Raw genomic sequence first — 27,618 nt, 5'->3', positions numbered from 1 at the left:
CCATTGCAATTTTTTGGTAGTCTGCTCTGCAATGGCGAGTCGATGGCGTAATGTACTAATATTATATTTATTTAATTTGAAGACTAAATTGCAGATTAAACGAGACAATAATTAAGATATGCATTGTAATTTCCATATTAGTTTTAGTAAGGCCACATCGATGGTTAGTGATTGAATGAATAAATGCTATCACTGCCATTCCGATTGCCTAGATTTTAGCAGAATAACATTTTTTAAAATAATATCAAGTGATGGGACCAACAAGTCATGCGTCTGATGGTAAGCTACACGCCTCCCCATAACAGTTGCAGTGCCACTCAGAGCTTTAAATTGCAAAGATTGCACTGCCACTGCGCCCGTTACCCTGAGACATAAGTTGATAAGTCCCATGTGCCTGTAATTTCACCAGTACCCCTTCTAAACCGGAACACAGTAATGCAGACATTACTGCTTGGCGGCAGAACCACCCTGGAGTAATTCTTTCACAATGAGCTCTACTGCTACAAATGCCCTGCACGCAGCCTCCGAAATATATTCAATAATAAGTACATTTATCATATATTGTTTTTTTACATATGGCAATGAAAAAAAACCTCTGCGAGTATTGGATCAAGTTTGCGGGTGACGATGCCGGTTAAAAATAACTACGCCTTGACCAGTCGTTCTTACTATTAAATGAACTTCATATGGATATATAGTCTGTAGTATAAAAGTTACACTACTAATTTAATAATACGTCGGAAGTGTGTATATATATATATATAAATAAAAAAAGTATATTATTGTATTAATATATTATATTAATGCAATAGTTTTTTAACTCAAAAAGTGTATTTTTTGAGAATCGATGAAAAACTAATGACTCATTTCCCGTGAAATATTATTAAAATTTATGTACATTAATTCTAAACAAATTCCTACTTTTTGTTGAAAAATAATAGGGATAACATAATTTCATATTTTTAATTTTATCAACAATTGTTACACCAATAAAATCTCAGAAAACATGCAAAAAAACTTATAACTAAGTGCACAATCTATTATAGACCGACACTACATGCACAATAAATTATTGCAGAGTAAAAATAATCTTAAAAAAGTGTAACAATTAATTTAACCATATAAATCACAAAAACAAATAGTGTTGATACCACTAAGCGAAAGCATAAAAAAGAAGTTCGGTGACAGAGTTTTAGGAGGGTGACGACATTTCGCGCCTGGATCTTACTGCAGAAAAGTAGTGTAAGTCAGTCGTTGCGTTGTGATAATTGTACAAATGGCAAAGCCTAGCAATGGGAGAATTCGCACCTAAAGCACTCCTGCGAAAAGGCTTACAAAGAGGCTTTATTTATTAATGTTTATTTGTGATTTAAAGCTCGTGTCGCTTTTTTATGTTACCAAGTGACAGGACGAACACGTGGTGCGCCTGGTTTTAAGCGACACGCCTGTCCATAGCAGTTGCAGTGCCACTCAGAGCTTACCATCCGTCACATGTTATCATAAAAAAACACTGTTGGGATTCAAACCGACGTCCCCTCAATTGCAAAGCAACCGGTCTTCCACTGAGCTACTGCCGCTGTCTAGTTGTTCTAATTTTTCGTTATTTATCATCACGAAACCTTCAACCTACTGATATAATACGTATATTTCTTATCACCGACACACTTTTTTGTACCACAAAAACCCACAAGACGTGATCAAATAAAAAATACTGGTCAATAAAAAGTTAGCCCGAACTCTACACGTGGAACGAGATGTCAATCAGTGGGCTTTATTGGTCGATTCAATCAATGTCAAGGGTAGATAGATGCCTTTATAATATTGATTAGATAAATAAATATTAGACATCATATACGTTGCTCTGATACCAAAGTAGCTAAAGCACTTGCGTTTTCGAAATCAGTAACAACGACGACATTAAAAGGCACATGAGACTTGTCAACTTATGTCTCCGGGTGACGGGTGCAGTGGCAGTGCCCCTCAGGTCTTTGCGATTTAAAGCTCTAAGTGACACTGCAACTGTTATGGACAGGCGTGTAACTTACCATCAGGCGTACGACTTGTCCGTCCTGTCAGTTGATATTATAAAAAAAACCTCGAAACACCCAGACCCGAGAATATATTGATAAGTTAATTATCTATATTAACCCGGTCGGGGATCAAACCCGGAACCTCATAGATTACTCGACCACGAAGGTCATTATGACAAATTCATTTTGCTGGCTTTTGCCCTTGGATCTCAATAAAACAATGCCCTAATTTGGAATTTTACAATAGAATGTTTGTATGAGCATCCAAATTATTTAATAAAAAGTAAATTAGAACTTTTATTTAACAAAAACGGACCCCAAAAGTTCATGGAATTACCTATTTGCCAAGTTTTATTGTAATCGGTTACCGGAAACCGGATTCATCTCCTAGTTTGCCACGCTTAAAGATATATATATTATATACAATATTTCTTCAAATTTAAGTGGGACCAGTACTCAGGTACTCCCTTTAAAGGTAAGTAAGTAAATATTTTGAAAGTTAAAGTTCAAGTTTCCTGGAACAAGGAACTCTACTGATACTACACGTTTTGTACCAACTAACAATTTTTAATTATTATCTCGCGATGCCAGCGGACTTTTAGCTGTGTTCCCCAATGAGAGCACGGGGGCGTTTTTTGCGTCAACGAGTTAACAAAAAATTTGGCATTCACGTTAGATGATTTCATAGTTAAGATGTTATACGGCTAATCTATAATCGCACTGTTTATACAATAATGTATTAACTCAAAAAGTGTATTATTTCAGAATCGACGAAAGACGAATTACTCGCTTTCCGTGAAAGATCTGTGTAAATTTATATATAGGTTATTTCCTACTTACCAAATATACATATTTAAAAATAAAAGAGAAAAAATAATTTCTAATTTTTGAATAAGGTCTATTTTGGCCAGATACTAGCTCACATAAAGCGTCTCTTATTTTAAGTAGTTAAGTAGACATCTTTTAGTTGTTTTATACAATATTCTAACGACGGTTTTATTGACCTGTAGATAATAAAATTTTACGTTCAACAATGGTATAATCTTGAATTTCACATATTTTGAGTTATAACACTATTGTAATAGCAGTGCGACATATAAAATGTATGTTAGATGGCTAATCGTAAATGGCGGACGACTGGCAACAGCGTACCGGAAAGACGGGATACCAAGGCCGCTGGCCTATCTTTCGGCTTCAGTTAACCCACGGAAAGGCAAACAGATAACCATATCCTTTAATGCCTTTGAAGATTTTGCTGCTTTTCGAGCAAACAAGGTCCGAAGTCTGTTAATTTTAAGTCATGTTAGTTGTGTCATAGATTACTTAATAGTTACTACGTAACAGATACATCGCTTATATACAAAATCGAAAATTCCTACGCTATAATGCCTACTAAATTTGACCAAAGAAACCAGGCGTTAAGAGGAAAAAGGAACCTAACCACACGCTCAGAAAGGTGAAATTACGTTGCCCGCCGTGTGCAGTCGTGCTTAGCCGAATGTAACAAGGATTGTAATGTAAATGAAAGACTTGTCAGAGCGCTTACACTGTTAGCGATACACTCAGCAGTAGTTATATTCTTGCCAAATTCGATGTAGAATGTTTAATAACAAAACGTTGCTTGGCAACCAACGATGGCATAGGAAAAGAACATTTTTTTCGATGCACATTATTAAGGCTTGCTCTTGCCACGACCTGCTCCCTTAATTGGAATTTAAATAGGTAAGTATGTAATTGGGTTATGTAGAAGTAATTCTTACCTAGCCAATTATTATAAAATTTACAAAATACTTATTGATACGTATTTAGGAATAAAAATAAGTTTTTGCATCCTATTAATATTTATTTCTCGATGGTAGGTAATGACAAAATTATAAGATTTTATTTGGTATTAATTTACCACATATTATATCATCTAGCATCTATTTCCGATTCTGAACTTGAATTACCACCAGAACTCGAATGTTTGCAATCTCTCCCTTCAAATCAAAATGTCAATAGGGATGACACAGTTTTACAAATAATTAGTTACTGGTCATTTTTATGTTATTTCTAGGTGATTTGAAACTTCTGTTGAATAATATTTAGTATAAACATGGCTATTGCATTTAGTATTATCCTTAATCTAGTCGAATTTCGTAGGAAAATTTTGAAATTGTGGTAACTGTGAAAGAGCCGGAGATGAAAACCTTAAAAATCATCTGTTTAAAAATCATTTTGTTTGTTGACATTTATTCTACAACGATTTTGGCTAGAGTATAGGCACTAGTGGTTAGTCATCGAGCTACCATTCAACAGCCATTGCAATTTTTTGGTATTCTGCTCTTCAATGGGACCGCGATAGTCGATGGCGTAGTATATTAATATTATTTAATTTGATAACTAAATTGCTGCTTAAACGAGATAAAATTATAGATACGCATAATGATTTAAATGGTGGTTTTAATAAGGCAACTACGATCGTTTGTGATTGAAGGAATGAATTCCATCACTGCCATTCCACTGACACTATCAGACGCAACTGCCATTGCAGTTAGATTTTAGCAGAACAACAAATATTATCATAATTGCAATATTATCATATATATGCATATATATTAAAAGATTCAGCTTCATTTATTTCTCAAATGTAATATAAGAAATTATATTGAGATCGTCAAACAAAAATGAAAATTATAAGATGAAAAGTACACAATAATTAGAATATTCATTAATTAATAATAATTTTGCTGTCATTAAATTGCATATTAAATATCATTTTCCATCAAGGATTGTCATAAGTTGATAACAAATATACAAAGTCATGTTTATGCGATAAAAAATTACATAAAATAGAAAATACTCAAAAGCGTTACATTTTTAGGTCCATATATTCATTGACAGAGTATAAAGGATATTCCAAGAAAAAATATTTCAGTCGGCGCCTAAATGTTTCGTCAGGTGGTTCAAATCTGAGAGTAGCGGGTAGACAGACGCTCATAGTAAGTAGGTAATGAGCAGTGGTTGAAAAAAAAATAGCAGAATAGTGACCCGGTTACTTAATATCCTAAGGAAATATAAAAGGCTAATAGTTTGCACCACTTTTACAAACACATCTGTTACGAAACAATATGTGCAGACCTCAATTTGTTTCTTTTAACAATGAGAACAACGGTGTGTTTGTTCGTAGTTAATTGCGGAAAGCATCTTGTAACCAAGAGACTTTTTTGTTGAAGGTCGTTGCTCTCTAGAAAAAAATTATCAGACAATAACTCAAAATTATGCACTTAGACCCAGTTAAAGGTTTTTTTAATTGCAAATTTGAATGCCATGGTGTAATGTACAATTTTGAAGAAAGAATTTTCGTGTGATCTGCCGTACCGGAATTCTATAAAGAATAATGATAAATCTAAAAGACCCACGCTGTTATTATGCCGTGACTACGATGACTCCTCGGTGATTAAGAGACCCCCCACACTAGCGTCTTTCAAGCGTTAGCAGCGTCTTGCCAACGCACGCACAGCGTCGATAAGACGTCCGCGCGGCGTATACTCGACGTTCGGCATTTAGAAGGTGTATTCCCATCCTCCGTCCGAAACAATGTCTGTCAAATAAGTAATACTTGGCTAAATCAAAAGAACGGGAGTAGACCCCCAGCAGTCGCTCACTGACGTCGCGCTGGCGTTGCGCCGCCGCCGCCGCCGCCGCGCGGACGGTGGCGTGTCGACTGTGCATACGTTAGCAAGACGCTGAAGTTCGAAAGATGCTTGTGTGGAGGGTCTCTTAACTGTTTGAACTTCGAGCGATGGACGAGGAGGTCGTAGCTTCTATTCCCTGTAGGACCAACGTTTTGGTTCTAGGTTCCTTAGTTTAAAATCAGATTACTGGTATTACCGCCTGATACTTATTACTACTACTACAAATGCTGTATGACCAAACCGTCTAAAATAACTTAATTTGATTATTATGCTCTGTAGTAGGGGCTCCAATGTACACCACGTTTTTGTCTATGGTTTTTTTGGTTTTGACATCTATATGTCGTTTGAAGGCTATCGTTCTTCGAAATTCTAGAACAAGCAGAGCAAATGTTAATGAACACTTTAAATGCCTGTACAGTAGTGCAGGCAGTGATGTGGCGTCTGTTCAGGCCGTTTCCTTCGTACAGAAGATCCCTCAAAATTTCAGTCTTTCTTAATAAATTTCCCAATTCCAAGTGTATTTTGCTTACACATGAAATAAAGGGATATTATATAATCATTATGCACGGATCTTTTATAACAGTAATCGACTTTTGTCAGAAAACTACTAAGCAGTTCTATCTCCAAAAATCCCGTTGTTTGCGACGTCCATAATCAACCACAACCGCAACCGCCATGGTCATAAAGTATGGCGTCTATAAATTCCGTTATAAAAACAATATGGCGGCGCGTTCTAATTTGGAATGTCTATTTCGGGCGTTTATTGGCAGGAAAAGTGGAGCGCAATAAACATCGTGATTAAATTATGTTAGAAGTTCATTCTTGAATATATACATGAGTAAATTTTTATGCGGTAATGGCACATAAATAAATACAGGATTTATATAATAAAACAGTACAGTGTACTAAAAAAACCGACCCCAAAGTCATTCATCCCCTAGTTTGCCACCGTTAGAGCTGGAATATTTTCTTCAAATTTAAATGGGACCACATCTGAGGTACCTTCTTTCCAATAAAAAAAGAATAAATAATAATAGAAATATATTACGAGTTATCGCGTAACATACATACAAAAAAAACATACACTTCAATTGAAAACCTCCTCCTTTTTTTGAAGTTGGCTAAAAAGTTAAACTAAGAACGTAGTTCGCCGTGCCTCGTTTTTATTCCCTGTAAATTAAGTTCTATAAGTATACAGTGGTAATAGAAAATTTTAAATGCAGTTGAAATGATTTTATTAACTTAACCCGTTCATGAACAAAAACAGCGTTTACAGTAAAATTAAACATTGGAATATGATAGTACGGGGTTTCGTTACATGTTCGATTTCCAACTGCTTTGGAAACTGCAACTGCACAACTGCTTACTGCTATTTCGTAGAGAAGTATCACCAACATACTTATAAAATACAAACATACATTCGACCAAGTCGTGCGCTGGACATGGTAAAACAACATACCATGGCGTCTATTTGACGATATGGTCATTTCGATATCTAGTCGTTTTGCTTCCAAGTCATTATAAGTTATAGTCTTAGAGGTGGTCGTTTTGCGATCTAGTCCGTATGCTGATCATACTGACCCACTAATATATGACATCTTTCGGTCGCTTTTTCATTTCTCCTTCATGTAGGTCGGCTGATGTTCGGTCGTCACTCTCGCTACGAACGTATTAAAATCCACGTTGTGCCGGGACTTCCACCGCTCGATCCTCAGGGTCTATATGGGTTTTAGTCTGACATATTCCACCATCTGCTCATTTTTCGTGGAATAATGTTGTCGCGACATGTATAGCAGCATTTAGAATAAAGTGGTTCATGTATTTGGAAAGTTTTTTCTCACGGTAATATTTAAAGAGAGTTAGCAAATCAATTAAGCGAAGCTAAGTGGTTATGTTTTACTATTGTTTACGTAATTAGTAGATTTCTCTCTATGCTAACGTGAACACGTCTTGTAGTCGGCAAGTTCCGCTTACGTACTTTGTTGAACGACGCTCCAATATTATTGGGGACAACCCTGAAAATTCAAGCCCTGCGATATATGCCCTTTCATGCGATAAAATAAAATAATTTTTGACATATGATTACAAATGGCTTTGTTATACCAAAGGTACGAAATTATTGGAGAACTATGCTGATAATGGTTTACGTGATTTTCCACAACGTCCGTTACCCCGCTATTGTTTAGGTGTTATAAATTAAAGATACGAGAGTTCAACAAACTTAGGGTTAAAAACATGTGTAGATAAATGTGTTAAGCGGTTTATAGTCAAGTGTTTTTATTCAATTGTAAGCAAGCAACCACAACTGCCCAGTTACTTACGAGACTTTTTAAAAAGAACATCAGTCGTGTCCCAAATTAACCTGTTCGCATTATAATGTCGACGATCTCGGTGGCGCATGGGGTTAGTGCTCTGGTAGCGATCATATTAGGTCTTTGCTTCAAATTATGGACCAACTTAGGAAATGCATTAAATTTGTTGTTGATCTGTACGCGTAGAACGATTTATCATGCATCAAGACAAATCGGCTGCCTCAGAGCAAAACCTTTTTTTTTATAATATCAAATGTCGCGAAGTATAAGTCGTGCGCCTCATGGTAAGCTACACGCCTGTCCATAACAGTTGCAGTGCCACTCAGAACTTTAAATCTCAAAGATCTTGGGGGCACTGCGCTCGTCACCCTGACACATAAGTTGACAAGTTACATGTTATTCCATGTTACATGGATCTAACCTAGAAGGGGACAAATTTTTTGAAAATCTTGTGAAAAAATTTGAAAACAATAAAGTAATTTGATAAGTAATTCAAATTACTTTATTGTTTTCAAATTTTTTCAGTTCAATTTCAGTTCAGTGAAAAATGTAAATGTGAAACGATAATAAAAAAACTATTTCATTGATAATTGAAATGAATGGATAAGCCATTTGGTACTTTTTTCAATCAACTTGTTATTGAATATCGTCAGTTGAAATTATCCCGTGTACAGCGCGACATAACTGTTACGTAAACTGCCACCCCTCTTGCACAGCGCAGCTATCTCAGGAACCGATTCAGTTAAGCAGTAGGTTGATTTGTCTGTTTGGATTTTATTAAGTGTTTTCTTGATGTATCGTTGTTATAATGGAACTGACACAAAACAATAAATACAGTGGAAGTGGCAAGTTAGCGTCAGACGCATGCCAATTATAGGCCTCAAAAGACCTATCTGAGGTCAATCCGCCATTTTCGCTTTGTATGGTATGGTTGTGTCATTCTTTCGTGCAAATTCTCTAAAATCCTAGAAAAATGCCTTATTGCGCTGTTTTGGAGTGCAAACATGATAGCCGCACCAAACATATTACCCGTGGTGGTATTTTATTTAAATAAATTTTTAATTTTCTGTTTATGGAAATGATATTTGTTACAAGAAATGAAAGTAGCTTCTTGTTTCGAAAACTATAATAAATTGATAACTCCAATTCGTCGTATTTCAGCAATGAACCGCTAGATGGCAGCACATTGATTGAAATTTCAATATAATATCAAAACTTCGTAACTTGTAAATAATAGGTATTGGTGATTTTGAACCTTCAACGATATGCCAACAGGGTAAAGTTTAAATTATATTAACAATCCAGACTTTGTTATTTCTTTTTAAATTTGAAACTACGACCAATCATTATCAAGATTTTTGTAGTGTTTGAAATGAAGAATGTGTGAGTTTTGGCGACTTTGGTTCTGATAATAATCGAGGCCTAAGGCACTTCTAGCTGACTTGTTCATTAATGATCAAAACACCTAAATAAATAAAAAGTTAAAAAATGAATAAAAAAAGTAACATCGCTTTTCTCGCCAAGTTTCCACACGTACATTGTTTACGCGGACGGTGGTGTATGTGTTGTGCATGAAACTTTCACTGCTCGCATACAGTATGTAATCTACACTATTAAATGCAACAAGTAGTATTTGAAATCGCAATAACTATACTCGGATACAATAAGGTAATGGAGAAAGTTGAGAAAAAGTTGACGAGTATAGAATATCATTATACAGCTGTTACAAAATAATAGTATCACATGGGACCTGGTAGGGTATAGCAAATTGTACTTAAAACTAGTTTGTATTATCGAGTTCTTGGGTTAGGTAATGAAACTATTTTTCCGAATTTAAATCGCATACATTTGTTTTTTCAAACAAACCAACGTTTTGGGTCTTTTACAGGTCCCATGGTCATGGTTGACTGAGGTGGTACAGTCATCAACCAGTTATGTCTAATATTAATGCAAACCACCCTATTTTTTCATTACAGTCACAAAAGTTATTAATTAAATAACTTATTTTTAATTTTACAAAGAAACATTCTAATTTACGCTACGTTATGTTTTATAAGTTATTTTATTTTAACAATAAGAATTTTTATTAAGTATCTTCTTTTTAAAATGCCTCTCCGCTACTGGAGGTTGGCCGTCAATGTGGCAAATTTGTCCCAGTCCATGGCCAAACGAAACAGTTGTTCTGCCCTCTTGACTCCGGTCCACTGCCTTACATTGCGTAACCATGACTTTTTACGTCTTCCAGCGCGTCTCTTGCCTTCAACCTTAGAATAAATTAAAACATATTAATTAGTACTGCAGTCTTATGTCTGTTTGGGGTTTTTCATCAGAACAGTTTATATTATAATAACATGTAATATTTATTTCCGTCATAGAAATATATGTTTGGATTAGGTTTTATAAATATAGGCTATTTATACATCAAGATCATAACACATACAAGCGCGCGCGCGTTTATACCCCCACTTAAAAGAATTATCTCGAAGCTTTTTCTGTTACCGTGACTTATTTTTAAATTACTCTTAGATTACTCTTATTTAGTAGCAGTAGAGCTTGTGAAAGAGTTAATCCAGGGAAATACTGCCACTTTACTTATTTCTGCCGCCAAGCAATAATGTCACCATTACTGTGTTCCGGTTTGGAAGGGTAAGGGTGCTGGTGAAATATCAGGCACATGGGACTTGTCAACTGATGTCTCAGGGTGACGGGCGCAGCGGCAGTGCCCCTTAAATTTTTGCGATTTAAAGCTCTGAGTGGCAATGCAACTGTTATGAACAGGCGTGTAGCCTACCATCAGGCGCACGACTTGTCCGTCCTGTCACTTGATATTATAAAAAAAATATGGATATTCTAATTTCTCTTTCACCTTTTTTTCTCTCATACATATAATTTTTGGTTGGTTATGTATACTTAGTAACATTATGATTCATTTGTAAGGGTTGGGGCCTGGTGACTTGTAGCGCAGGTGTTAAACCCAGTCACCAGCTCCTACAAGATACTGTTCTAAAATTACTAAAATATTTATTTACTTCTTATTTTTTTGTTGTATTTTGTGGAGAAAATAAAGTATTACTATTATATTGTAATAGTAGTGCGATATGATTAAATGTGTTACTTTTAAGCAAAAAGAAACGTGTTTTAAAATATGGACATTCACCACTTTTATAATGATCGACATATTATACTATCTAGGCATATATTTCGCAATTTCAATTTGAACATTGTTGTTTTTTGTACCGATTTCATATAAAATGAAGGTTCTCTGTTCTAGTCGACTTCATCGTCAATTTTTTTACATCAGGTAGGTTTTTTATATGCGTACTATTTTTTTTATTGAGATAAATTTTTAAGCACCAGTATTAACGTTGAATGTTCTCGTTTATGTTTTATTTACGTTACATAAGAAGTTAAAATTATTCAATAATATAATCATACAATCATTTCAACTATCTACTACAAAGAGACTACAATGTATAAAGTGTACACAGTTTACAATGTATACTATAGCCCTCATTTCAGGGCATGCGTTATTTATACAAGAGATCATTGACTGAGTACTCAAGTTTGTTGCGCATTATATATTATTGTCTGTTATATAATACAGTAATTAATACGTAGTGTGTAACATATTATTTAATTTAGAAAACGTAATCTTTCTTCTTTTCGTTCTTTTTTTTTTAGAAAATATCTTTTTAACTCTTTTTCCGTTTAGTAATAACTTTTTAATTCTTTTTTGTTTAGAAAATAACTTTTTAACCTTTTTTTGTTTATAAAATATTTATTAACGGAATATTTTTTTTTAGAAAAAATTAATCAATAAAAAAATGTAACATCTCTAACCAGGGCTGGTAGCTGTAAAGGTATCTAACTGGGTGACGAAATACTTAAGATTTCTCATAGATGGCGCTACGGCTGAAAAAACCGATACGATACGATTATAAAATACGAGACGATTAAAAAAACCAAATACAGAGATACGACAACAAACAGAAAAAATCTTTCCGTGGCTTTGTTGGTATAGCGTCTGTCACGGAATGCTAAAAGACGTTGTCGGTTCGAATCCGGCCGGATCGAAGGAGTTTTCGTTGAAAATTTCGATTGTTTTAGTTTATGATAAGTGCAGCGTAGTACAGAGAATTTATGGAGGAATATAAGGGGAAAAGATGGCCATAGAAAAGACGGGATGGATGGTGTGTAAAATGATATTAATAAGAAAGATGTGAGTATGGAAATTACTGCTGATAGGGGAAAGTGGAAGAAAAATACATGTTGTGCCGACCTGTTAGGTGCCGAATTGTTAGGTTGCAGTCACGATCAGGTTGTATTTTGCATACTACATTGTATATTGTATCATACGCGAAAAAATATGGTTATAAATGTATCACTTTTGCGAACTGTTATATAGAATTTGTTGTACCTTTTCATAATAAATTTAAATGTTATAATTAAAATTCTTATTGTTGAGAAATTTGAATTAAAGACGACGTTTTATTTTTAACCGACTTGAAAAAAGGAGGAGGTGCTCAATTCGTCTGTATGTTTGTTTTTTGTATGTATGTTACGCGCCATATGTTACTTCGCCATTTGTGAACCAATTTTAATTTTTTTTTTTTGTTGGAAAGAAGGAACCTCAGTTGTGGTTTTTTACACATTTAAATTTCAAGAAAATATTCCACCTCTAAGGGTGGCAAACTATGGGATGAATGACTTTTGAGGTCGGTTTTTTAGTACCATGTTCTGAGATTATTAAACTAAATTTTTTCTATTATTTAAAATAAAGAAATTAATCGAGTATTGTTTGGCGACATATGAACAGTGTTTAACGATGACTTAACACATTGTTTACGAGACAGTTCACATAAATTTAATTGTAATAACATCATATGAATAAATAATAATTTATGTATTACGCAAACAATTGCTTACGTGTTTGTTATTACATAAAGTTTATACGCTAACGTCCTTTAAATGTTAGTTTCATGGCTGTAGAGTTCGTCCAGGAAGTTGTGCCATCTGACCTATTTCTGCCGCCAAGCAGTAATATGATCATTAGTAGGTACCAAGGAAGAAAAAGACAATGGAATGCCTTTAGCCTCGATTACTATCGGAACCCATCGAGTATATAACCAGAAATAGAGACGAAATAAGGGCCATCATTCCTGGTAACTCATCAGTGATACATAACTTATGAATATCAACTATCGTTTGCACTGAAATATAGACGGCGCCAACAACCGACCTGTGCGTACGTCTCAATATATTCCAAAAATATTGTGTATTTATTGTAATAAAGATAATATCTCTAATAATGGCGTGCTGTTCCATTCGGTGGTATGGGGAAAAACACCACAACATCTAATTACAAAACAAACGGAATCAAATTTCATCGGTAATTTAAATATGTAATTTTGCAATTTTCGTCCAGTATAGCAAAGCGCAAGTTCACTGGTCGATTTGAAGCGAAATAATTGACGACACCCGTCAATTGTTTCGCATTCGGGCTGGCCAATCGGAGCGCAGTTGTCACAGTAATTATATGGCAGAATAGTTTTCAAACAAAATAAATGAGTTAATTACTCGATGTCGGAACCGCTGTCGCCAAAACGCACACAAACAAATGCTAAACACTACGAAATCTTGACGGATTGGTCATAGTTTTTAATTTAAAAAGACGTAACAAATTCTGAATTGTTAATACAATTTGCACTTGTGCCAGGCGCAATAGCGTTGAAAAGTTCAATACGTTCATTGCAAGTTACGACGTTTTGATTTTATATTGAAATTTTATTCAACGTGCTGCCATCTTGCGGCCAGTAGCTGGAGTACCACGGATTAACATCTGAATCAATTCAATAAACAGAAAATAAGACATACCGATGATATGAAATACTACTATGGCTATATATAATATTTTTGGTGCGGCCATCATTTTTGCACTCTAAAACAGCATAATAAGGCATTTTTCTAGGATTTTTGAGAATTTGCACGAAAGTATGGCAAAACCATACCATACAAAGTAAAAATAACGGACCGAGCTCAAGTAGGTCTTTTGAGACCTAATGTGAAATGAATTGATATCCACGGCCATTTACATAATATATACTACTTCCAGGTTGTTGATCAGCGCCATCTTGATATAAAACGGAATCTTCAAAAAAAGGGAGGAGGTTATACGTTCGGCTGTATGTATGTTTTCAGATATCTCCGTCAATTGTGGACCGATTTTGAAAATTCTTTTTTTTTTGTTTGAAAGGATGCACTCTCTTGATGTTCCCATTGTCACCAGGTCAGAATCTGATGAGGGGATCCCATGAAAATCGAAGGAAATCCTCAAATTTTATAGACATGTCCGTGTATTCACCAATTTCTCCATCAGTTGTGCACCGATTTTGAAAATTCTTCTTTTGTTTGAAAGGGTCTCGAGGTGGTCCCTGATGCTGTTCCGGGTTCGTTTCCACCATCACAGATTACTAATTATTTTCCGCAAATAAATGTCGACTTTCCATTTGACACAATACAATATGTAATCAACAATCAATCAATCACCGTCACCGTCACAACCGGAAAAGAAAATATAAAATGTGCAAAGGAGTCCGTAATAGTCCCGTTGTCATCAAGAAGTTAGAATTTTTTGATTCCATGGAAATCGAAAAAAGACGATAAGCAAACTTTTGAAGTCGGTTTTTTTTTTCAATGAAAAGGTTACAATTATATTATTATATAAAGTTACGATCTGTAGTATCCATACTATTATTAGCAGTCCTCTTTAGGCATTGGTCCATGGTTTCGTAAACATCCGTTGTTGATTGTAGACAGCGCAGATAAAGTACCTACGTTAATCCGCGTACATATCTAGTTTGTCTGGTTTCTCTGCGGCGTATGTAATAAAGTTTAATTTTGCATACAATAAACATCACGCTATTTGACACCAAAATGCGTAGTTTGTGATAATGATAATAAGTAAATTGAAACGGTTGTTTTTAAGATAAACCTAGATATTACGTATTTACCTCGGTGTCTGTTTTTTGTATTGGTTTATTATTGAAATTTTGCAATTTTTGTTTTTACGGTACTTAAACTGCTTTTGAATTGCATGTTTATACAATTGTTAACCAAATTTATTCTTTGTTACCGATGGTTTAGTAACACAACTGAAATGACCTTGTTTTCAGACGAAGGTTGCAAATTTTATTTATTTGCCACTCGCTAACGTAAACGTGGGCCAAGGAACGTATATACGCACAGAACAATAAATACACTAGTTGTGGTTAGTTAGCGTCTGACGCGTGCCAACTATAGGTCTCGTAAGACCTATCTGACCTCATTTTCCATTTCCGCTTTCTATGGTATGGTTGTGTCGTTCTTTTGTGCAAATTCTCTAAAATCATTGAAAAATGCCTTATTGTGCTGTTTTGGAGTGCAAAAATGATAGCTGCACCAAAAACATTACCCGTAGTGATATTTCATGTCATCGGAAAGTCTTAAATTTTAAATTTTCTGTTTTATCGAAATATTTTTTTTTGTTACAAAAAACGAAAGTAAAGCTTATACCCCTGCAATATGGTCGCTTCTTTTTTGGAGAACTAAATTAATGACTCCAATTCGTCGTCATTCAGCAATGAAATGAAAATGAACGAAAAATATGGCAGCACATTGATTGAAATTTCAATATAATATTAAAACGTCGTAACTCGTATAATAGGTATTGATGGTAATGAATTTTCAACCAACCAACAACACCAACAGGGTAAAGTTTAAATTATGTATATTAGCAGTCCAGAATTTGTTTTTGTTTTTAAATTTGAAACTACGACCAATCAATATCAAGATTTCGTAGTGTTTCAAACTAAGAATAATAATAATAATAACGCACACACTCAACATAGCCCCGCACTAGGGAAACCCTGTGTCGCGGGTGTCATGGGCACACACATAGACAACCACAAATTACACCCAAACTCACGAGAGAAATAAATGTAGGCCATGCAAATATTTCTCCCGGCCCGGGAATCGAACCTGGGGCCTCTGCGTGGCAGTCCGGCATGGTAACCGTTCGGCCACGGAGGCAGTTAAATTTGTGAGTTTTGGCGACATCGGTTCTCATAGTAATCAAGGCACAAGGCACTACCATTGTTTTTTTTCTTCCGTGTATATACACATTCGACACGGCTTTTTTCCGTGCGCCATTCATAGGCTATCGTTCGATTTCGATCCGATTTAAGAAAGTACAAAGTGTCAAACTTAATATGGTTTTAACTGTAACCGACTAGACTTATGACTGGAGGCAGATTCCGTATTGCAAGAAAACACTGGTTCGTTCAATTATTATTGAAACTTAATTTCCGCACACCATTTTCATTATATACCCATGTTCATTGTAATAATTTTACAGGTATTTCATACAATCATTCTATATTATCAAATATTCCCTAAGAAGAGACCCGTCTCGCTTGCAGCGAGGGACCTTCGACGGTCCACCTAAAAGTAGTATAAAGGGTGCCAAAAACACCCGGTGTGTACTAGGGGTCAGAGGGAAAGACCGTGGCCTTTTTAGCTATTTGGTTACTACGACTTGGTTCTCCCGAGCGTAGAGACTTGGTTGCTACGATTCGGTACACCTGATCGTAGACACTTGGTCGCTACGACTTGGCTCAACCGAGCGTAGTGTACTGCCCTACAGAGGTGTTCAACCGCTTCTGTACGTATCTGACTCGTTGAAGAGCGCTAAGGAGGCTGGACAATCGTCTTTCAACAAGACATTGCATCCGGTAACCTTACTGAGCTGTATCCTGAATAAACCCTCCTTGGAAACCTTCCCGTGTTGCTGGGTCGATATCCCATAACAAAAACAAAACCAAAGAATTGCCTTAAGATTTCTGATCTCCTAGTACTTCCTTAAGAATAATTACCCTCTTCTATCTTCTTTGCAATCCAATACCATACCCCTTTATCATCTCGTATTACCTTCTCAACGCTCAGCAGCCACGCTGCAGATTGTTGAGCAAAGCGCTCTTTGTGGTCAGGTACTAGGGCCTCAGCGCCCGGTCGCACACGACGGGTCGACGAGCCGAGGGGGGATCGGCGCGGGCACATACAACGACTGAAGAGCCGCTGAACTGCTCCTGCGCACGCTTTGGTGAGTTGATGTTTTAAAATATGACCCAATTTTAGCGGTAATTATGGGACCTTTTACATCGCAGAAACAATTATTGTAACAACTAAAAAGATCTACATATATAATAATCCTTTAAACCACACCTGCAAAATTACAACTTTTCAGGCGACGAGTTTGAAAATTCTACGAACGAAATTCACGAACGAACGATAAAAAAGTTACGCGACTAGTAACTTTTTTATGCTTAAATTACAGGATAGATGGGTAATTTTCAAGTTTTCTCCGTCTAATTGCGTTGGCAATTTTTATCGTAGGTTTCCAAACTTTTTGACCCACATATGCAAGATAAAAAAATATCGACGCCCAAAAAATATTCAAAAGGCGTATTTTTATATTAACTAACACAAAAAACCTAAAGGGGAAAGAAATGTAGTGTAGTTTATGTACAGTTTTTTTTTTCAAATGTGATAGAAACCCCTGGACAGCATTAACGTCGAAGAATTGGGCCCCCTACCGCCTCCCCACTCGGTCTCTTCAGCGTTCACCGGGGGCGGTAGAGACCACTTTGAGAAACTATTATTTAAATATTATAGAATATTATCATGAAGTATTATTTAATATTCGAGTTGGAGGGTAGGCGTCGCTGTCGTACGAAGTTGACGCGATATTTGTGTGCCGTAATAATTTAATACAAAAATTTGTTTTTTTATATATTTTTTTAAACTGTGTACAATAATACTATGATACCTTAGTGCACAATACCTGCTCGCAGTCAGTGAGAATCCTTTAGTTAACAATCACATCACTTTCACCACATAAGCAGCACTGTAATGGACAACATTCAAGGTACCATTGATGCTCTGGCTAAAACTTTTTCACCGAGGATGGCCGCATTTGAAGGGGAGTTACATAAGATGTCCCCTGAGAAGTCGGCTACTGTGGATTCCATTGCAGCGGACTTTAGGCATCCCCAGAGTTTTGTGGTGGCTTCCCTCAACAATATCCAGAAGCAGCTGTCCGTGTTAACGGGTAAATGTGACAACTTGAAGATACGTAGTCGTCGGAAGATGTTGTTGTTCCACGGAATCCCGGAAGCTAAGGATGAGAATTCACTTGAAACAGTGATTGGCATCACTAGTAAACATCTCCGGTCGCTATGCCAGCTATTACAGCTGGACCACATTAGTCGTGCTCATCGTATGAGTCATCGTCGCAAAAGCCTCGGCCCGTCCTTGTGAAATTTTGTAGTATTCAGCGAGATGAGATTTGGTTTTTGATAACTAGCCTGAAGGGTGCCGGCATTACAATATCCGAGTTCTTAACAAAGAGGCGACACAGGATTTTTGTAGCGGCTCGCGAATAGGGATCTCCAAGTGCTGGACTAGTGGTGGCCGCTGATGGTAAGCGACACTCAGTTTCGTCTCTCGACGATCTTGAACATATCTCTACAGAGAATCAAATTCGCAGTTTGGATGTGCCACGAGGCAAAACTGTTGGCGGTGGTAAGGTTGCCACAGGCTCTGCCAGTGGTCTGAAGACTAGAGCGAAGCGCAAGCCTGCCAAAAAATAAGCGTGTATGTGTTTTCCTTTTTTAGTGTAGTATCCTGAAATATTAATTAACATTTCATGATAATATTCTCGAATATTTAAGTAAGTAAAATTGCCACCGAAATTAGGTAGAGATTTGTTTCACGTAGTTCGTATTTTTTTATGACTCGTGTCATAAAAGCAGTTTTGACGTATGATCGCATGTGATTTTACTGTACCAAGAATACGAAATAAAGATATTTCCAACTTGAATTTAAACATATACTTTGAACATAAGTTCGACTCTGGAAAGGTAAAACGTCTAACGTGCTTTTGGAGAATATTACAGGAGATTGATTTAAAGTGTTTCTTTTTTATGAAAAAAAAAAATCATAGCTCTGATGAGAATATCACAATAGTCAAGAAAGCTAACTCTTATATCTATATCATATGCAAATCTGAGTGGCACTGCAACTCGAACAAGGACAAGGACACTTACTTCATTTCATTACAGTTTATTAGACAGGTACCAAAATTTATCAACTTGAATGATCTTCGTTATATAATCCCTTAACTCGATAAATATCGGAGCTAAAGAGCACATCCCTCCACTAACATTGAAAAATAAAAGAGTCCAGGAAGTATTATTACATTTTTTTGTTTATGTTTGTATGTCAATAATTACGGAACTTCGGAGGCATGCATATATCAAAAGTTAAATAAATGGTTGGACAGAGTATAAATACCAAGAACAAAACAATACATATTTACAATAATAATTTAATAATAATCAGAAAGTTTAATAAACAATTATCTCACTATTAGTCCTTTATGTGTTATGTTATAAGGAAAATAATACCCAGAATAGTAAATACGTTGCGAGGCCGTAGATATCGGTTGCATTATAATTGTATATTAAATATATAGAAATTAAATTCCTCCTGAATAACTCCTGTGCCCTCCTAAATAACCGCGTTATTCACAAACCAATTTTCATCAAATAGTATTTAATTGAATATTGAACTTTGTTTTAACTTTCAAAAACGGTAAGTTCCGAGTCTTCTAACGATAATTTTCACGTGAACAATTTATAAGTTTTTTAGCTGTCTGTATGTTGTTAATATTCTATATACATGTGCGAATAATAGACATCTGATACAATTTCAAGTTACTCTATCTACTCTTGATATTGAACAACATGAACCGTGGCCTTGGACAATTCGCGTAATGACATTGAACAACTTGAGCCTTGATATTGAACAACTAGAGGCATGATATTGGTTAACTTAAACTTAATAACTCACGATATAGAACAACTTGATTTGCGGTATTTTACAATTTGACCCATGATTTTGAACAATTTATTTCGATAGTTTTATTTTTGTTCTACACTATAATGTTTCATATATACATTGAACAACTTGACCCATGATCATGAACAATTAGACCCATGATATTGAACAACTTTTCCAGAGGAACCCGTGCAATTCAAGCCTTATCGTGGAAGAACTAGAATAGCGAGTTCACGTCCTCACTGTACACATGACCGTGGAATCAAAATTCTTCATGCAAATCGATAGTAATCTTAGAATGTAATAGAATCATTTATTTCATGTTATCAATGTCACAATATTACAATTTAAAATTCAATGTCCAGGGATAATATCGCCACAAATGTAAACGGTAATTTGTTTGTAAAAAAATAGAATAGATGTTTTTAAATAAGGAATATTAAACGCCATAATCTTACACGATGTTATACGACGATGTTTTTAATAGCAATAGAGCTCCTTGAGAAGTACTGCCACAGTACTATTTCTGCCAATAAGCTGTAGCTATAGGTACTCGCAAACGAAACGCAGTAATGTGTAATATTACCCTGTCGGGGACCAACGACCAAAGTGCAAAAATAACCATATTAACGAAAGGAACAAAGTTGCAAAATGACCAATATACCCGAAAGAGTACATTACTACATACGCTTTACTGCGTTCCGGATTTGAAAGGGTAAGGGTGCTGGTGAAATTACAGGTACGTGGGACTTGTAAATTTTAGGTTTCAGGGTGATAGGTGCAGTGGCACTAACCCTCGGATCGTTGTGATTTAAAAACCAAGTGGCACCACAACTGTTATAGGTCAGGTGTATCATGATTTTTTTTTTGTAATATCAAGTGACGGGACGAGCATGTCGTGCGCCTGATGGTAAGCGACACGCCTGTCCATAACAGTTGCAGTTCTACTCGGAACTTTAAGTCGCAAAGATCTGAAGGGCACTGCCACTGCGCCCGTCACCCTGAGACGTAAATTGACAAGTCCCATGTGCCTACAATTATGCTAACGTTAACTTAACGTTAACGCAGTAATGCTAACATTATTGCTTGGCGGGAAAAATACGAAATACGAGGTAACGAACATCGTTTTAGCTTCGTATCGGGCCGGAGGCTACGACGAAACGCGTAAGAAGATCGTGATTTGACATAAGTCCTTACTGTGAAACGTCAAATGACAGCTTAAGGCTGTCGTTCCATCAGTGATGTGCGAGGTAGCGAGGCGGTGCGAGGATGTGTTGGCGCTGTGAAACGGTGTGATGTTTTCCACCAAAGCTGTGCAAGGATGCGTTACGAACTCTTGTCAGCTATGCGCGGGCGGGGTACAATGTGGTGGTGTGAGAGGTGGCGATATGTCAGAGTCAATTAGTGTCATACTTTCAGTAGTTCTAGTTTCCTACACCGTTTTTCACACATTCCTCACCCGCACCAGTCGCACACATCTCTCGCTATTTTGTATATAGGTACAAATACTTGGAAAATGAAGTAATCCTATTGGTGGATTTTTCCTTGCACACTGCTTCGCTACGTCGCATAACTCTGGTGGAGAGGCAGCCTTAAACTTGAAAACTGACATAATAATACGTATGAGCTTCGGACGCAGTCACGTAGTATCGTATTTCGTGGTCGACTTACTGTTATAGGTAAGCGTGTCGTTTACCACCACCACCAGGCGCACCACTATTGGCATAAACACGTAATTAATTTGCAGGTGCCGATTCACCCGCCGCTCGCGCCATAAGCCCGATCATGTTGAGAACGGGCGCGAGGCACCCGGATGCTGACAGCGACGCCGTTCCCTCCACATCGAGGGGGGACGCCGTGGACCCTCAACATCTGTACGCGACGCTCAACGAGTACCTGCTGCTGGAGCACAAGTTCCAGCCACGACTGTGTCTGCCAGCTAACTCTGATGTGAGTATAATATATTCGACTAACTCGGTGGCCAGGGTTAAGAGTAAAATAACAAAGAATCTTTAAAAACCATATTAATAATATTATGAACAACAACTTTGGTTCCATGACATAATTATTCATCAAATTTTGTCAGTCTAAATGGTGATAACTCTGTGCAGTAGCAAAAGAAAGTATCCACGCCTAAAATTATTTTTAATGACAACACGCTTTGCTAAAAATACAGATTTCAAAACTCTCAGAGAGTACAAGATAAACTTAAAAGTTTATTTTTGGTAACTTTATTATGTTTTCTAAACAGTCAATTACCAGATTTAGTTGCTTATGACACTAGTAATGAAGTTCCGTGAGGTTATTAGTATTTTACAAATACGGAGTTAAAGAAACAGTGACTCATAGACTTATACTAAATTCTGCCTAAATACGGCATGCAAATTGTGGACACGATGGAATACACAATACAATAAACAAGTTAATCCAATGAAATTTAAAAAAATCTTAAGACGGAATTAACCCTCAAAAACACTAATATCATTCCGTTGGGGATGATGCAGGCTATGGTTTACCATGTTACTGTAAATTTAATGCAACGTTGCAGGGTTCGACGTGATGATTATCGTTGACAAATGTCCTTGATAAAATATACTTTGATACTAGATACGAGCGTCGCGTCGGCGCGCCACCGTTGCCGACAAATGCAATCGGCGCAGCGTTCTGTTCATTTCGATCAGGCACATTGACTTTGTTAAGATAAAACTTGCTGATTTTATATTCGAGGATGTTTTGTTTAAAACATTAATTTGTCAATTTGCGTGCGCGTGCTTATTATTATGAACTGATAAAAATTTGATTATTATAAAAAATACGCTATTTTATTTTTTCCTATGAAAAAGTGCTGCCGAATCGCCGCCGCCGCAGACGCTTTTGTCGGCGTGCCGCCGCCGGTTGGTCTATTATCTACGCTCATATCTACTTGACATAGCCTACCGCTTAACTGAGTCTGTTCCTGACATCGAGTATATAACCAGAAATAGAGACGAAATGGCATTTAATTTGTTTGAATACTATTCTGCCATATCATTACTGTGACACTGCGCTCCATTGGCTTCGTTCGAAACAATTTACGTGTGTTGTCAATGGGTGTCGTCAACTGTTTCACTTCAAATCGACCAGTTAACTTGAGCTTTGCTATAATGGACGAAAACTGCAAAATTACATATTTAATTACCGATGAAATGTGATTCCGTTTGTTTTATAATTAGATGTTTTGCTGTTTTTCCCACGCCACCGAATAGAACAGCACGGCATTGTTAGAGATATAATCTTTATTACAATAAATATAATCTTTATTACAATAAACATAGAATATTTTTTAGAATATACGAAGACGTACGCACAGGTCAGTAGTTGGCCGGTCTATATTTCAGTGCAAACGAGAATTGATATTTATAAGAGCTGTATTGCTAATGCGTTACCAGGAATATATGGCCCTTATTTCGTCTCTATTTCTGGTTATATACTTGATGGTTCCTGAGGTAGCTGCGCGGGGCGGGAGCAGTGACAGTTTACATAACAGTTATGTGTACACGGGATAATATCAACAACATTTTTCTGATGATATTCAATAGCAAGTTGAATGAAAGAATTACCTACCAAATTAGTCAATATAATAAAAACAACTTCATTGATAATTGAAATGAATAGACGAGCCGTTTAGCACATTTTCAATCATCTTGTTATCGAATATCGTCTGAAAAATCGTGTTGATATTATCCCGTGTGCAGCGCGATATAATTGTTCCCGCACAGCGCACTCTGTAATTATCTTGATTAATAAAATTGATTTCAACAACAAAATGCTACCGCTAGCAATGTCGTGCCATGTAGAGATGTATTCAAAGGTTGATACCTTAATGTAAATCTAAAAAAAAAAAATATCGTTGTGTTTATTTCTCAGTGGTTGTAATTTTTTGTCAAAAATTAAAGACTCGAAACTATAAATCGTGATATATCAGGTTATTATCAGATATAATTATAGGGTCGGTGGACTAAAGCACATAAGCCAAAGACATACTTAATTTTTTAATATATATAATTATATTTTGTTTATGAAGTTGGAAGATGTGTAGATAACGATAAATTTACAAGACGCCACTAGAAATTAAGTTACAAATAAATGAAGTAACAAACGAATTTGACTTATCGTCGCCTTTCTCAAACTCGTTATCTTAAAGCATAAAATTACTGAAATGCAAAAAATGGATTGTATAATATACAAATTTTGCAGGCAGATTTCTCATCAAATTTCCGTCATATTCACTACCTATTCTTAAAGTAAAATGCATCTAAATTAAGACCCTTGATAAGAAATTTAAAATAAATAAAGTTTTGCCATCTGAATAATCACTCTTTGTAAGATGCGAGTTTGAGAACGTAAGACATCGTTATGTGTCCGCCGACCTTAGAATTATAATTATTTTATCACAGGAAAGAAATATCTTGATAATGTCTAACCGTGCTATTAAAAGCTAGATTATTGTAAAAATAAAACGAAATAATCGAAATTGAATTGAATTGTATTGTATTGAAATAAGACAAACTAATATCAGGTGTTAGCTGAAGCGCGCTCGGTGTGTGGTACTCTTTAGAAAATACGTTGATTTCAATGTCTTTTAAATTGTTTACAGAGTGGCGAAGTTACGACAGGCGCGCGAGACGGCGCTGCACACGTGCTGCGTTGTCTTAAAGTCTGCTATGACCTGCCAGCCGATGTTCTCATCGATGCCATCAGCTTATTTGACAGGTACTTCATCTTCTACACTTTAACAAAGACTCGGTAATGAGGGGAGTCATTTACAATCCAGATCTGATACCTTGAAGATTAGACTGACCTTTGGACACTAAAATATAGTGTGTAGTAGATAAGGGCACACACCCACTACTGACTGCTGACAGAAGGCGTGCTGTTGCGATGCACTTGGTTCTACTGTATCCAAACTATTTCCGACTATCATTTTGCAGTAGTGTGCTGTAGTGTTGCCTACATCTAAACTACTTTATGACTGCCATTTTGCAATCGATTTGCAGTAGCGGCGATTGTGTTAAAATGACTTCCTGACTGTTATATTGCAATTCGTGTGCAGTTGCGGCGTAAGCATGCTTTTTGATTGCATTTAATACAGTCGTGCTAACGGCATGCAAATTGCTTCCAACTGTTCTCGAACTGCAATTTTACAGTCAGAGTGCAGTTCATTTGGTAACGCCATTACAACATGTATAATAATGTATTCAGGGATCTGTTTGGGCTTCCTCGCTACTGCAGTGCGTCGGGCATGTTTGCCGATGCTAGTGTAGAGGATTATTGCGCACTAATGCGAAAAAAGGTGGCATCCTGCCTGTGTAGAGTGCAAGAGAGCTCAAATAGGGGATAAGTGGGACTCCGATCGGCTTGCTAGGTTCACCGAACTTCACGTCCTGGGAGCTCGGTGAACTTAGCAGGTATCATATGCTCATTTCATTCATTCGTTCATTTTATCTTCTTTATTTTTATTCTGTAACTTTTGTACAGGTTCCTGACAAAGATGAAGGTGCGTCCGTGCCACGTCCCTTGCATCACGGTGTCTTGCATGAACATAGCAATTGACCAGCACGCTCAGCGCACACGCCAGCCTAGGACCGTCACGGTCGAGGAATTAGGTAGGTTTTTATTTTTGCTTAGGTGTAAAATTAATTATTTAATAAGTAATTTATTTCACGCCACCATGACCATTATAATATATACCTTAACGACTAACATACATACAATATAATATAACAATGAAATATCTACTTTACACGAATTGCACTTGTCGGCGACATGTGATGCAATCTGGTGTCAGGTAACCGGCATAGCATAATTGTTGTCGAGAAGGACATAGTACACTTTTTGTCACAAAATTAAATCCTAAAGGTGTGAAATAGTGGATGAAAGTTTGTATGGAGAAATAAAACTTTGGAAGTTACGCAGACGAAGTGGCGGGCACCAGCTACTACTTAATAAGGGCTCATTTGAAATTGCATACATTTATTTCTCTCGTGAGTTTGAGTGTAATTTGTGGTTGTCTATGTGTGTGTGTCTATGGCACCTGCAACACAGGGCTACTGTGGGGCTATGAGTGTATGCGTTATTATTATTTTTATTAATGTCATATTTAAAAGCATAACTAAACTCCAACTGAAATAACCTTTATTTCATACGTAAGCAAATTACACTTGAAATCGTCATATTGTTTAAACTCTACAGCTCATTAGTAAGGCAGATTCCCCTGAGAAGAATGAGCTAGAAAGTTTAAGGGTTGCTCTTTGTAAATATACATTATCTGTAATAGTTACTTACTTGTACACTATGGCATGTTGTATTATTATTATGGCAAATAAAAATTTATAATAATAATTATTTGAATACGTTTATCATTTACAATATTTATTTCTAACATCATAGATCGAGACGACCTATAAGAAATTAAACGGGTTACTACCACAGATTTTTATCAACCACGTACGCAGATGCTGTATAATAAACCTTTTCACTTCTCATGCTCTTAAAGTACGTATTTATGCTGGGTGTAGGCTGCATAAAATAGGATTTAATGCGTTAGTGCATAAATAAAAAAAACCCATCGCATTAAATATGTCTAATTGTTGTAATTTTACATTCAATTTTAATTAAATAATCGTTTATTTGTAATGTAGCTGTTTAATTTCCTCGCAATCGAAGTGAAAAGCAGAGTGTATAACTCGTTCATAAAACCCATTTTACCCTCAACGTAAGTATCGACCAGGATATATTCGTCTCCGGTAAAATGACGCGTTTTATGCACTTGTTGTACAATCTACTATTAGTATAAAGTTTTTCTTCCACTAGGGGTTTTTCATTGTGAATAATATGCATTTATACACGTTTGTAATTTCGCGTGTCATAGTGTCCATCTCGCAGTCGGCGTGCACGGCGGGCGACGTGGCGCGCATGTCGCGCGTGATCGGCGACAAGCTGGGCGTGGCGGGCGCGCAGCCCGTCACGCCGCTGCACTGGCTGCGGCTCCTGCGCAACATCGTGGCCGTCGCCGCGGCGCAGCTGCAGCTGCCGCCCGTCACTCCGGTGGGTCGCGTTTCGCTCTCGACCAGCGCCCTAGGCTCTCCTAGATGTACCACGCTCAATAACAAACGAAAAATCTTGAATTCTAGAATGTGAGGCTATCGGCGCTAAAGCGATGCCAGAAACATTTTCACTTTGACCTATTTTTTCAGTTTCTCAAAAATTAAATTTTAAATGTCACTTTACAGTGGGGTTATGAACAATGGAAAGATACAATATTTGATAATAACACCCTGACAATATGTACGCTTTAGTGCAGTACATTCAGTAGCCTATTATTGTACTTATATGTTCTTTATTTAAGACAACTTGGGTCCACTTGTTAGTTTACAGAAACCTTAGATACTATGTTAGTTGTAAAGTAATAAAAAAAACTAGTTCAATATTTATAAATATAATGCAATAAAATACAATCAAAAATAACATTAAAAACTGAAAATTTAAATATTATTATAAAATCACATAAAAAAAATTTAAATTCACATAAAATGAAATAAAAATTGCGCCCTCGCTTGATCTACATTTTAATTTAATCTAAAATTTTGAGTGGGATTATGTTTCTTTTGCTTAGCATTGTAATGA

At 36.3% G+C, this 27,618-nt stretch overlaps 1 protein-coding gene across 1 annotated transcript in view; it reads left to right on the top strand.

Annotated features, from left to right (window-relative positions):
* Positions 1–27,618, top strand: part of LOC113234435 (cyclin G) — a 46,525-nt gene that overhangs the window by 11,587 nt on the left and 7,320 nt on the right. The window contains 5 exon segments of the mRNA XM_026469745.1: positions 17,043–17,155; positions 21,701–21,903; positions 24,590–24,705; positions 25,471–25,598; positions 26,864–27,128. Coding sequence (XP_026325530.1) covers positions 21,739–21,903; positions 24,590–24,705; positions 25,471–25,598; positions 26,864–27,128 — 674 coding nt within the window. The 5' untranslated portion in view covers positions 17,043–17,155; positions 21,701–21,738.

The sequence above is a fragment of the Hyposmocoma kahamanoa genome, unplaced genomic scaffold, assembly GCF_003589595.1.
Source record: "Hyposmocoma kahamanoa isolate Upper Pololo Valley unplaced genomic scaffold, ASM358959v1 84, whole genome shotgun sequence".
NCBI lineage: Eukaryota > Metazoa > Arthropoda > Insecta > Lepidoptera > Cosmopterigidae > Hyposmocoma > Hyposmocoma kahamanoa.
Note: the sequence above shows the minus strand (reverse complement) of the source record. Positions and strands in the feature narration are given on the sequence as shown.